The sequence below is a fragment of the Oncorhynchus mykiss genome, chromosome 26 (assembly GCF_057628025.1).
Source record: "Oncorhynchus mykiss isolate SJ-2025 chromosome 26, ASM5762802v1, whole genome shotgun sequence".
NCBI lineage: Eukaryota > Metazoa > Chordata > Actinopteri > Salmoniformes > Salmonidae > Oncorhynchus > Oncorhynchus mykiss.
In genome coordinates, this window is record NC_143047.1 from 28,108,190 (window position 1) to 28,122,159 (window position 13,970).

General features: G+C 56.0%; 1 protein-coding gene across 3 annotated transcripts in view; it reads left to right on the plus strand.

The window, feature by feature from the left end:
* The window catches only part of LOC110506743 (alpha-ketoglutarate-dependent dioxygenase FTO), a 195,908-nt gene that overhangs the window by 11,975 nt on the left and 169,963 nt on the right, over window positions 1-13,970 (plus strand). The window contains exon 2 of one of the 3 annotated variants that reach the window (XM_090222643.1): window positions 1,430-3,541. The exons of the other annotated variants lie outside the window; for them this stretch is intronic. Coding sequence (XP_090078769.1) covers window positions 1,430-2,497 — 1,068 coding nt within the window. The 3' untranslated portion in view covers window positions 2,498-3,541. Of the gene's footprint in view, window positions 1-1,429; window positions 3,542-13,970 lie in introns of those variants that run through there. 3 annotated transcript variants of the gene reach the window in all.

The window sequence follows — 13,970 nt, forward strand, 5'->3', positions numbered from 1 at the left end:
CACCCACCCCTCTCTCTCCCCCACCCACTTGGACCTGACTGGACTGCTGGTCATGCTGTATTACATAGGTTAGATTAAGTAATTATTTCTAGGCCAGTGACTACAAGCCAGATAAATAGTTTTTGAAGCGGCCATAATGGAGGTCTGACCCTGGGGGACATCAGCATTATTTCAGGCTCACCTCCACTCTCATCTCTCTCACCTCTGGGCACGGGGAGGACTGTGATTTCTAGCTCCACTAATGATGGGAGGGGATGGCCCATAGCTACTAAACACAGCCATAGACACATCTGTTTCTCCATCACAACAAACACAGCGTAGCAGCCAGGACCAACAGCAGGGCTAGAAACAATGACCATACTACTGGAGATTGAATTAGAGAGAGATGGAGAGTGAGAGAGATGGAGATGGAGAGCGAGAGAGATGGAGAGCGAGAGAGATGGAGAGCTAATGGAGCGAGAGAGCTAATGGAGAGAGAGGGCTAGAGAGGTAGATGGAGAGCGAGAGAGAGGTAGATGGAGAGCGAGAGAGAGGTAGATGGAGAGCGAGGTAGATAGAGAGGTGGAGAGCTAGAGAGCGAAAGAGAGAGATGGATAGGTAGATGGAGAGAGAGATGGAGAGAGCACACTCTGGACAAGTATTGGTTTTGGAGAGAGTACAGGTCAGTAACACCATATGATGTCAACTATGTACAGTAACTACGTCCCACGTCGTCACTTTACACAATTATCGTCCACGTCAACATCCATGGCTCAGTGTCACCCTTGATGTTGACGTGATTGTAATCTTTGGATAACCTGAAATTATAGTTTTTATTTGGCAAATTGACTTGCACGTTCTTGCAAAGTAGGTTAGTGGTATTGGGTCCCTAGTCAAATTTTTGGCATTGGTGGCAGTAGATCTTTCTTAGCGTTGACTGTGTTGGACTGGTGCCATAGGTAGCTAGGCCTGTGACTGGGCTGTCTCAGTCCAGATGGGTCCTCCTGTCTGGGCTGTTTTCTGGGGCAGACCCCCTCTCCTCTGGAGCCTGGAGGACCGTCACTTGACTGGATGAGCCACATAGTTTTCACTAGGTGGCACTTGGACATCACCATATGGGATGCTCGCCTCCACCTCTCCCTCCCTCCCTCCCCTCTGTGCTAAGTACACTTCAGATGTGAAGAGTGTTTTATTTGGATTGGAGGAGGCCAGTGTGTAATGTATTCTCCTCCATCTCTGCCAGATGTTAAATGCCCCAGAACATGATCTCCTCAGGCTCCGCCCTGTTAACCTCTCTGATTGGCTCTAATAATTAGCAGGAGTGTGAACAGTAACCACGGTGATATCCCCCTCTTCCCTCAGACCAGTGTGGGTGGAGGTGGTGGGGGAAGTTGGGAACAGCCAACATCTTCTAGTACGTGACTGAGTCCCATTTTACTTTCTGTCTCAGGCTAGGCTAAATGAGTTGGGTCTGACCCACACTGGCACGAGCTCATCAGCACCATTCACCTGGAGCTCATCAGTACCAACCATTCCCCTGGAGCTCGTCAGTACCAACCATTCCCCTGGAGCTTGTCAGTACCAACCATTCCCCTGGAGCTCGTCAGTACCAACCATTCACCTGGAGCTCGTCAGCACCAACCATTCCCCTGGAGTTCATCAGTACCAACCATTCCCCTGGAGCTCATCAGTACCAACCATTCACCTGGAGCTCATCAGTACCATCCATTCACCTGGAGCTCATCAGTACCAACCATTCACCTGGAGCTCATCAGTACCAACCATTCACCTGGAGCTCATCAGTACCAACCATTCCCCTGGAGCTCATCAGTACCATCCATTCACCTGGAGCTCATCAGTACCATCCATTCACCTGGAGCTCATCAGTACCAACCATTCACCTGGAGCTCATCAGTACCAACCATTCACCTGGAGCTCATCAGTACCAACCATTCACCTGGAGCTCATCAGTACCATCCATTCACTTGGAGCTCATCAGTACCATTCACCTGGAGCTCATCAGTACCAACCATTCCCCTGGAGCTCATCAGTACCATTCACCTGGAGCTCATCAGTACCATCCATTCACCTGGAACTCATCAGTACCAACCATTCACCTGGAACTCATCAGTACCATTCACCTGGAGCTCATCAGTACCAACCATTCACCTGGAGCTCATCAGTACCAACCATTCACCTGGAGCTCATCAGTACCATCCATTCACCTGGAGCTCATCAGTACCATCCATTCACCTGGAACTCATCAGTACCAACCATTCACCTGGAACTCATCAGTACCAACCATTCACCTGGAGCTCATCAGTACCATCCATTCACCTGGAGTTCATCAGTACCATCCATTCACCTGGAGCTCATCAGTACCAACCATTCACCTGGAACTCATCAGTACCATCCATTCACCTGGAGCTCATCAGTACCATCCATTCACCTGGAACTCATCAGTACCATTCACCTGGAGCTCATCAGTACCAACCATTCACCTGGAACTCATCAGTAATATTCAGTACCACCACCACGGCTTTCTTTTCTACTGGCTTCATATTAACCCTCCAGAACACTTAAAGCCATGCATGCAGTAGGCTGTCCCCCCAGGGTTTGGAAATGTCCGGTCTGTTAATCTGTCACCATCCAGGCTACTAGGAAGAGTGTAAAGAGGATTAAGACGTTCAATTCCTGGTAGAATATTATCCTTGGTTCCCAATGAGTGAAGGAAGGAAAATAAATAAACAGTGAATAGGAATGGATGGGATGCCTTCTGCTCCTGTATATTTTAGGATTTGTCTAATGCCATTGTAGACTATTTATCTTGTGGTGGATTCCAGGAAGACAGTCAAAAACCATGTAAACATTCCCAAATAATAACTGTCCGGTAATTCAATAGCAATCTGAGTCTTAATCGTAAAGTTGAGACACATAGGTTAGATTTGTTCTCTTGTAGTGATTCAGTAACAACACTGAATCACTTCCTAAGAAGTGTTCTTGTCTGTCCCTTTAGTCTCAGATATTAGTAACATACTGTTCCAGTACATAGTGGTTAGTAGAGGAAATAGAAAGGAAACATGCTTGTTTTTCACTAAATGGATTCTAGCTAATACAATGCCATTTCAGATGTCACAATCAGCCCTGGTTTACCCTGATTTAGCCCTAGTCTCCATCTGGATTGTAAATCATCTGTATCCCCAGTGAAGCTGCAGACAGGCAGCAGATCATCTAGTCTAGATCCTTAAGGACAGGGAAGGGGACTAGCTGCCATCTGAAGGGGTTGATCAGTTTGTGCTGTTAACACTGTGGATGGAACACAGAGCTGGCTCTTTACTCTGTCGTACACTGGATTCTGGATTAGCAACACAAGCCACTTCCACTGTGATCAGTCACTCACACACACAGACACTCGGAATGACTGAAATCCTCTCAACATCACCCATCTGTTTCACTCACTGTATCAATATTAGGACAATTATTGACAGCGAGCTAGAATAAGTAGTCTTGCTATTTGCTCTATTATGGTTTAGATATTGTCCATAATAAAGCTATGAACACATTGTGTTGTCTTAACTGTAGGAGAGTGTTCAGGTAGCTTACTGACCAATTCCCTGAGCAGGCCCATGCCCCGTGGCTGACTTCTGTTGACCTGTGTCCTGTTAAGGAGCTACATTGTGTGACCAGTGGGCCACGCTGCTACCTTCCACAGCAGAGATGTTTCTCTAACTGTTATTGAACTGTTTATTGTCAGAGATCTCCAGTCTCTGTCTCTCAGTCTGAGAACAAAACATCCAATTCAGGTGTGACCAGACCAGGCCGACCGTCCGTCCTCCAGGAGGAGGGAGCAGGAGGCTGAGTCTTGGCTGGCTGGGCCCCAGCAGCGGGACACCCTCTGGGGCAGAGTATTTAACGCTCCACCTGCTTATCGATCCTGTCCTCCAGGCGCGTCAGCGGACACAGGGGAGGGGGCAGAGGGGGGTATGGCAGACCCCAGCCTCAGCCTCCGGTATCCTCGGGTCTGTCCTTGACACTGCCCGTGGGACAGGCCTGGAGGACACCGTGGCCCCGCTTCTAGCCCTCAGTCTCCCCCGGGCCGCCTGCACTTTACAGAGCCATATTGATTTTGTGGCGGGGCAGAGAAGTGTGGCTGGCTAGCTAGAGAGCGAGAGAAAGAAAGAGAGGGAGGAAAGAGACTGATAGAGAGAGACACGGAGAGAGAGAGCGCTCTCTAAAGCACTGACTTCTCCTTGACTGCACCTCAGGACGCGACCAGGCTGTCAGAACAACTTGATGGCCCCAGCGCACCCTGCTGAAAACTGCTAATCACAGTCTTTCAATCAATGCTCTCCTTCCCCTCCCTCCGTCCCTCATTCCCCCCCTCGTTCCCTCACCTCTCCCCCAACAAACTGGCCTGTATCTGAATCTGAATACCTAGGGAATGTGTGTCAGTGTTAAAATGGTCCATTCTGCCTGGAAAACAGCTGACCTCATGAAAACATGTTGTCATTTGTAGGTGAAAACTAAAAAGCTTTCTCTATCGACATAATCGTAATGGAAGTGTTATGGCCTGCCCACAAAATAACAATTAAAGCCAAAGTGGCGAACACCCTTTACTTTTCTGCTTATGTAAGGTAGGGCATACCTCTTAAATATCTGTTCTGCTCTGCTCTGCTCTGCTCTCTCCTCTCTCTCTCTCTCTCTCTCTCTCTCTCTCTCTCTCTCTCTCTCTCTCTCTCTCTCTCTCTCTCTCTCTCTCTCTCTCTCTCTCTCTCTCTCTCTCTCTCTCATTCTCCTCACTCGCTCTCCTCTCCAGATTTGACACCTTGGGTAAAGGTCATGGAAACATCTTTTTCTCCTTCTAGGTGTAGATGAGTGTGAAATAGATGTTGACACCATGGGCACATTGAAAAGCACTTAAATGGACAGGCCTTGTATGTGCCAAGATGTCAGTGTCTAGGCTTACCCCAGGTGTATGTGTAAATACTTTGGGGTGATTCATCTTTCTCTCTTTCTTTCTCTCTTTTGCTTTCTCCTAACGCCTGACCTGCCCGTCCGTGTCTGTGTCACGGATTGGGTTTAACACTGTGAGAGAGAGACAGAGAGAACACAGAGGGCTAATTGAATGGCTATTTAAGCTACTTGACTGTCTTCATTGTGGGTGTGTATACATTTCTGAACATCAACCAGTATGATTGTCTATAGTACTATGTGCTGTGTGTGTGTGTGTGTGTGTGTGTGTGTGTGTGTGCCTATAGTGTGTTTGTGTGTGTGTGTTTAAATAATGATCCTTGGTGATCACCCTGCCTGCGGTGCTGGTAATGTTATGAGATCTGTGTTCTAAACAGGGTGTGAAAGGTCTACCCGGGCCCAGCTCCATGCAGCATCACACCGGCCCTTTAAATGACTTGGCCCCGGGGTGTTCAGATAGATGGAAGGACACATTTTAACATGAATGATTCCACCCCCTCTCTGACCTGCCGCTAAGTGAAGTGAACAATGTCCCCCTTCAGCCCCAAACAACAATTAGTGAGGAGAGTGTCAACGAGGGCTAGTTGGCCATTTTTCATCATCTACCTGAATGGATCTCTACTGAAAATATCTACTCAGTGTGCGAGTGTGTGCGTGTGTGTGTCTGCCTCAGTGTGTGCGTGTGTGTGTCTGCCTCAGTGTGTGCGTGTGTGTGTCTGCCTCAGTGTGTGTGCGTGTGTGTGTCTGCCTCAGTGTGTGCATGTGTGTGTCTGCCTCAGTGTGTGTGTGTGCGTGTGTGTGTCTGCCTCAGTGTGTGTGCGTGTGTGTGTGTTAGAGATAGAGACTACTGAGTTGAGCTGCTGAGGGAGGACAGATGAAGATACATGTTGGTGATCAGCTTTTCCTCTTGGGCAGCATCGAGGCCTATCATGTTCTACTGGAGCTGTGTACTATTGCAATACCTTTTGACATATTCAATAGAAAAACTATATTTGACACCTAATATTTAGTACATGAGCAGTGACCACCTGATCTGATCAGGATGTAACCAGCTAGTCCTCCAACCAGACAGATGAATATGCATCCCCACCTCCTGGTCCAGTGTGTGGGTGTGGGGTTACACATTATTACTGGCCTGTGTGGCCTGGTTCTCAGGTCACTCTACAGATGTTTCAATCAGTTAACCATTTATTACACTGTTCAGTCACTTATCACTTACCTCCCATCCATAACCATTACAGTGACCGCTGACCAGTGTGTGGGATTCTGAGAATGCATTATGCCACGATTTGTCGGAAACAAAATGTCAAAAGGCAGTTAAAGTTTTGCTTTTCTTTGAATGGATAGTGCTTATTATGTCCCGGGGCCTAAATGTCAGTTAAAACAACCATGTAGCCTAGGGGGGAGGGAGGGACAGTGTCAGTGGGCAAGGAAGTGTGTGTGATGGATTGTGTGTGTGTGATGGCACCTAGGTGATGTGTGATCTCACCGTGGTTCGAAGCAGTCAGAGACATGCCCTGTGTATGAGGTAGCTACGTGCTGTTTGTCATCGATGCGGAGGGAGTCCAGGTGCCTGGGGGGTGGAGGTCCATGGGGCTGGGGCATGGAGGGCCTGGGGGGTGGAGGTCCAGGGGGCTGGGGCGTGGAGGTCCATGGGGTGGAGGTCCATGGGGCTGGGGCGTGGAGGACCTGGGGGGGTGGAGGTACAGGGGGCTGGAGCGTGGAGGGCCTGGGGGGTGGATGTCCAGGGGGCTGGGGCGTGTGAGGGAAGGGGGCTGGGGCGTGGAGTACCAGCGGGGTGGAGGTCCAGGGAGCTGGGGGGAGGAGGTCCATGGGGTGGAGGTCCATGGGGCTGGGGCGTGGAGGACCTGGCGGGAGGTCCAGGGGGCTGGGGCGTGGAGGGCCTGGGGGCTGGGGGGAGGAGGTCCAGGGGGCTGGGGCGTGGAGGGCCTGGGGGGTGGAGGTCCAGGGGGTTGGGGGGAGGAGGTCCAGGGGGCTGGGGCATGGAGGGCCTGGGGGGTGTAGGTCCAGGGGGCTGGGGCGTGGAGTGCTTGGGGGGGTGGAGGCCAAGGGGGATGGGGCGTGGAGGACCTAGGGGGTGGAGGTCCAGGGGGCTGATGGTGGAGGGCCTGAGGGGTGGAGGTCCAGGGGGCTGGGGGGAGGAGGTCCAGGGGGCCGGGGCACGGAGGGCCTGGGGGGTGGAGGTCCAGGGGGTTTGGGGGAAGGAGGTCCAGGGGGCTGAGGGGAGGAGGTCCATGGGGCTGGGGCATGGAGGGCCTCGGGGGTGGAGGTCCAGGGGGTTTGGGGGAAGGAGGTCCAGGGGGCTGAGGGGAGGAGGTCCATGGGGCTGGGGCATGGAGGACCTAGGGGGTGGAGGTCCAGGGGGCTGATGGTGGAGGGCCTGAGGGGTGGAGGTCCAGGGGGCTGGGGGGAGGAGGTCCAGGGGGCCGGGGCACGGAGGGCCTGGGGGGTGGAGGTCCAGGGGGTTTGGGGGAAGGAGGTCCAGGGGGCTGAGGGGAGGAGGTCCATGGGGCTGGGGCATGGAGGGCCTGGGGGGTGGAGGTCCAGGGGGTTTGGGGGAAGGAGGTCCAGGGGGCTGAGGGGAGGAGGTCCATGGGGCTGGGGCATGGAGGGCCTGGGGGGTGGGGGTCCAGGGGTCTAGGGCGTGGAGGACCTAGGGGGTAGAGGTCCAGGGAGCTGGGGGGAGGAGGTCCATGGGGTGGAGGTCCATGGTGCTGGGGCGTGGAGGACCTGGGGGGGGAGGTCCAGGGGGCTGGGACGTGGAGGACCTGGGGGGTGGAGGTCAAGGGGGCTGGGGTGTAGAGGACCTGGGGGGTGGAGGTCCAGGGGGCTGGGGCGTGGAGGACCTGGGGGGTGGAGGTCCAGGGGGCTGGGGCGTGGAGGGCCTGGGGGGGTGGAGGTCCAGGGGGCTGGGGCGTGGAGGGCCTGGGGGGGTGGACGTCCAGGGGGCTGGGGGGAGGAGGTCCAGGGGGCTGGGGCGTGGAGGGCCTGGGGGGTGGAGGTCCAGGGGGTTGGGGGGAGGAGGTCCAGGGGGCTGGGGCTTGGAGGGCCTGGGGGGTGTAGGTCCAGGGGCCTGGGGCCTGGAGGGCTTGGGGGGTGGAGGCCAAGGGGGCTGGGGCCTGGAGGGCTTGGGGGGTGGAGGCCAAGGGGGCTGGGGCGTGGAGGACCTGGGGGGTGGAGGTCCAGGGGGCTGATGGTGGAGGGCCTGGGGGGTGGAGGTCCAGGGGGCTTGGGGGAGGAGGTCCAGGGGGCTGGGGCACGGAGGGCCTGGGGGGTGGAGGTCCAGGGGGTTTGGGGGAAGGAGGTCCAGGGGGCTGAGGGGAGGAGATCCATGGGGCTGGGGAACGGAGGGCCTGGGGGGTGGAGGTCCAGGGGTTTGGGGGAAGGAGGTCCAGGGGGCTGAGGGGAGGAGATCCATGGGGCTGGGGCATGGAGGGCCTGGGGGGTGGAGGTCCAGGGGGCTGGGGGGAGGAGGTCCAGGGGGCTGGGGTATGGAGGGCCTGGGGGGTGGAGGTCCAGGGAGCTGGGGGGAGGAGGTCCAGGGGGCTGGGGTATGGAGGACCTGGGGGGTGGAGGTCCAGGGGGCTGGGGCATGGAGGGCTTGGGGGGTGGAGGTCCAGGGGTTTGGGGGAAGGAGGTCCAGGGGGCTGAGGGGAGGAGATCCATGGGGCTGGGGCATGGAGGGCCTGGGGGGTGGAGGTCCAGGGGGCTGGGGGGAGGAGGTCCAGGGGGCTGGGGTATGGAGGGCCTGGGGGGTGGAGGTCCAGGGAGCTGGGGGGAGGAGGTCCAGGGGGCTGGGGTATGGAGGACCTGGGGGGTGGAGGTCCAGGGGGCTGGGGCATGGAGGGCTTGGGGGGAGGAGGTCCAGGGGGCTGGGGCATGGAGGGCCTGGGGGGTGGAGGTCCAGGGGGCTGGGGCATGGAGAGCCTGGGGGGAGGAGGTCCAGGGGGCTGGGGCATATAGGGCCTGGGGGGTGGAGGTCCAGGGGGCTGGGGAATGGAGGGCCTGGGGGGGAGGTCCAGGGGGCTGGGGGGAGGAGTTCCAGGGGGCTGGGGCGTGGAGGGCCTGGTGGGTGGAGGTCCAGGGGGTTGGGGGGAGGAGGTCCAGGGGGCTGGGGCATGGAGGGCCTGGGGGGTGTAGGTCCAGGGGGTTTGGGGGAAGGAGGTCCAGGGGGCTGAGGGGAGGAGGTCCATTGGGCTGGGGCGTGGAGGGCTTGGGGGGTGGAGGCCATGGGGGCTGGGGCGTGGAGGACCTGGGGGGTGGAGGTCCAGGGGGCTTATGGTGGAGGGCCTGCTGGGTGGAGGTCCAGGGGCTGGGGGGAGGAGGTCCAGGGGGCTGGGGCATGGAGGGCCTGGGGGGTGGAGGTCCAGGGGGTTTGGGGGAAGGAGGTCCAGGGGGCTGAGGGGAGGAGGTCCATTGGGCTGGGGCATGGCGGGCCTGGGGGGTGGAGGTCCAGGGGGTTTGGGGGAAGGAGGTCCAGGGGGCTGGGGTATGGAGGGCCTGGGGGGAGGAGGTCCAGGGGGCTGGGGCATATAGGGCCTGGGGGGTGGAGGTCCAGGGGGCTGGGGAATGGAGGGCCTGGGGGGGAGGTCCAGGGGGCTGGGGGGAGGAGTTCCAGGGGGCTGGGGCGTGGAGGGCCTGGTGGGTGGAGGTCCAGGGGGTTGGGGGGAGGAGGTCCAGGGGGCTGGGGCATGGAGGGCCTGGGGGGTGTAGGTCCAGGGGGTTTGGGGGAAGGAGGTCCAGGGGGCTGAGGGGAGGAGGTCCATTGGGCTGGGGCGTGGAGGGCTTGGGGGGTGGAGGCCATGGGGGCTGGGGCGTGGAGGACCTGGGGGGTGGAGGTCCAGGGGGCTTATGGTGGAGGGCCTGCTGGGTGGAGGTCCAGGGGCTGGGGGGAGGAGGTCCAGGGGGCTGGGGCATGGAGGGCCTGGGGGGTGGAGGTCCAGGGGGTTTGGGGGAAGGAGGTCCAGGGGGCTGAGGGGAGGAGGTCCATTGGGCTGGGGCATGGCGGGCCTGGGGGGTGGAGGTCCAGGGGGTTTGGGGGAAGGAGGTCCAGGGGGCTGGGGTATGGAGGGCCTGGGGGGTGGAGGTCCAGGGGGCTGGGGCATGGAGGCCCTGGGGGGAGGAGGTCCAGGGGGCTGGGGCATGGAGGGCCTGGGGGGTGTAGGTCCAGGGGGCTGGGGCGTGGAGGGCTTGGGGGGTGGAGGCCATGGGGCGTGGAGGACCTGGGGGGTGGAGGTCCAGGGGGCTTATGGAGGAGGGCCTGCTGGGTGGAGGTCCAGGGGGCTGGGGGGAGGAGGTCCAGGGGGCTGGGGCATGGAGGGCCTGGGGGGTGGAGGTCCAGGGGGTTTGGGGGAAGGAGGTCCAGGGGGCTGAGGGGAGGAGGTCCATTGGGCTGGGGGAAGGAGGTCCAGGGGGCTGGGGTATGGAGGGCCTGGGGGGTGGAGGTCCAGGGGGCTGGGGCATGGAGGCCCTGGGGGGAGGAGGTCCAGGGGGCTGGGGCATGGAGGGCCTGGGGGGTGGAGGTTCAGGGGGCTTGGGCATGGAGGGCCTGGGGGGAGGAGGTCCAGGGGGCTGGGGCATGGTGGACCTGGGGGGTGGAGGTCCAGGGGGCTGGGGCATGGAGGGCCTGGGGGGTGGAGGTCCAAGGGGCTGGGGGGAGGAGGTCCAGGGGTCAGGGACATGCAGGGCCTGGGGGGGTGGAGGTCCAGGGGGCTGGGGCATGGAGGGCCTGGGGGTTGGAGGTCCAGGGGGCTGGGGCATGGAGGGCCTCGGGGGTGGAGGTCAAGGGGGCTGGGGCATGGAGGGCCTGGGGGGTTGGAGGTCCAGGGGGCTGGGGCATGGAGGGCCTGGGGGGTGGAGGTCCAGGGGGCTCGGGCATGGAGTGCCTGGGGGTTGGAGGTCCAGGGGGCTGGGGCATGGAGGTCCAGGGGGCTGGGGCATGGAGGGCCTGGGGGGTTGGAGGTCCAGGGGGCTTGGGGGGGTGGAGGTCCGGTGACTACCCGCTCCATACTCCTCACAGCAGGCTTGTTGACTCAGGTGTGAACCTCATCCGTTTGGGCTCTCTCTTCACCCCTCCCCCGGTCCGACGTGGGCACTCCCTGGCCTTCCTGCCATCCTCTTTGCCACTGGCCGCCCCACACCCACTCCCCACATTCTGCGATGGGGTGCCAAATGAAAATGGGGCGGAAGCGCATTTGATGTCTTTGCCTGTCTCCCTGTTTGAGGATGATGTTCTACAGGAGACTGATTCACCGTCACTTTTGCAGGAGGAGACCATTTTCTGAAATCGGTGTCACACAAGTACAAATTGTTTGCTTCCTAAACAAAGCGCTCTATTAGGCAGCTAACTCTCAATGCGTCATCGTGGGGATGAGAGGGGGCTGGGGTTGGCTGTCAAGGTTTAAACTCCCCAGGGCTCTCAGTAGAACTCCATCTACTGGTTGGAGGTCTGTTTCCACCTACACCCCGACTTTGGTTCTGATTGTTACAGCATAGCAACCCGAGTCAAAACCAATCCATTGGGACCCAGGGTTCCTCAGGATTATGCTGGACCCATGGGGGTAGTCCTCAGACAAACCACCCTCTCAGAGGAAATGAGCTCTTCTCCACTGCCACCAGCAATTTTGATGTAGACACATTATTTTCTTAGTTATTTTGAGCCATAATGATCTAAGCACTGGACATGAATCTACTCATTAAAGTGTCAAAAATAAAAAATACCAGCCGTTTGATTTCCCTCTCATGTCCACATCTGAGAGAACAGACCCCCTATTTATGTGATAAACAGTCTGGCCAAAGGGATTTTAATCCCGTCAACAGAGAGAGATTAGGAGCAGCATCAGATATATCACTCAGAACAGACGACTGGTTACAGTAAATCATCCATGTCATTGTTTTTATGGGATTGGTAATCTGGTTTCTTATACTGTGTGGAAAAGCAGCGTCTCTAACTGACAGAGAGCCTGCTCTGATATACAGGGAGATGAGAGGAGAGAAGGAGAGAGGAGAGGAGATGAGGAGAGACAAGAGAAGAGAGGAGGAAATGAGAGCCCATCTGCTACAGAGGGCTGGGGTTGTCTTTTTTTCCTGTGGAATTTCTGAGTGGCTTGATGTATTCGACATGTGCATGACAGCCTGGTTGTGTGCGATTGGAGCTGAGGAAGTGTGCTATCCAGCCCAGTTGTGTGTGTGTGTGTGTGTGTGTGTGTGTATGCCTACGCCTACATGCACATCACACAGGGCAATGTGCTCTAAGGTCAAGTTGGCAACGGCCTACCAACCAGCCTTGTACACACATACATACAGGAACAACACACAATGGTTACACACACAGGAAACACACCACACTGCCCCCTTACTCATGCTCACACATCACACAGAAACTCCCACACTGGACACACACACAGAAACACACACACAGGTTTAATATCCTGAAGCTTCTGCAGGAATTTGACACCAATGAATGTGTGTCAGTTTGTCAGTTTTCCTCCTCCGCTCTTCTTCCTGGCCCTTTGAACACAGACTGGCCATGAATAGTGTATGTTGTTTTGTGTTGTAGATTCACTCTGTCTGTGGACCAGTTTTCCACTCCTTTTGTTTGTTCCACTCTAAATAGAATAACTTAGAGTGCCGGGTTGTCTGGAAGCCCATTGTGCATCCTGATTGTGTTGATGTTGGTGGTGTTGTTGTTTGTGTTGTTGTTAGTGTTTTTGATGGTGGTGATGTTGTTGGTGGGGGTGGTGTTGTTGTTGGTGTTATTGGTGGTGGTTTTGGTGTAGTTGGTGGTGGTGTTGTTGGTAGTGGTGGTGTATTTGGTGGTGGTGTTGTTGGTGTTTGATGGTCTTGTGATGATGTTTGGTGTTGTAGTTGATGGTGGTGGTGGTGTTATTGTTATTGGTGTTGGTGTAATTGATGGTGGTGTAGTTGTTGGTGTTTGGTGGTGTTGTTGATGGTGGTGTAGTTGATGGTGGTGTTGGTGTTTGGTGGTGTTGTAGTTGATGGTGGTGGTGGTGGTGTTTGTGTAGTTGGTGGTATTGTAGATGATGTTGGTGGTGTTGTAGTTGGTGTTGTAGTTGTTGTTGGTGGTGGTGTTGTTGATGTTGGTGGTGGTGGTGGTGATGTTGGATGGTGGTCTTATTGGTGTTGGTGGTGTAGTTGTTGGTGCTGTTTGGTGGTGTTGATGGTGGTGGTGTTTGGTGGTGTTGTAGTTGATGGTGGTGTGGTTGTTGTTGGTGGTGTTGTAGTTGATGGTGGTGGTGTTGTTGGTGTTTGGTGTTGTAGTTGATGGTGTTGGTGTAGTTGGTGGGGGTGGTGTTGTAGTTTGTGGTGGTGGTGTTGTTGGTGTTTGGTGGTGTTGTAGTTGGTGGTGATGTGTTTGGTGATGTTGTAGTTGTTGGTGGTGTTAGTGGTGTTGGTGTTGGTGGTGTTGTAGTTGATAGTGGGGGTGTTGGTGGTGGTGTTATTGGTGTAGTTGGTGGTGTTGTAGTTGATGTTGTTGGTGTTTGTTGGTGTTGTAGTTGGTGTTGTAGTTGATGGTGGGGGTGGGGTGGTGTTGTAGTTGTTGGTGTTGTTTAGTCTGCAGATAAAGCTGTAGCCCCCTGAAGGGAAATCTACTAACAACATAAAGCTAATAGGTTCTCTGTCTCCATCTCCCATACTGACATTTCACCTTTTCCTCTGTATTCATGCACATACCTTTTCTGTTTGTCCACTTTTTGATCCAGCCCTCTTTTGAGTCATTCAGGACACAACCTTTTTAAGCGTACACTTTAATGTTCGGAACAGGACATTTTATTTCACTCTAAAAGTCAGGACATATTTTGGCGGTCGGGACTCTCGCATTCCCCCGCGTCCCGCATGAGGTCTCTGGCATTATTAGGCAGGCAGAAATGTGAAACGCATGTAGTAAATGTCTGGGAATATATACGAGGCCTGCTGTCCTTAAACCTCACAGCCTTCACTCTGCTCTGAGCTTGTTCACTGCTGATGTGGGGAAGCTG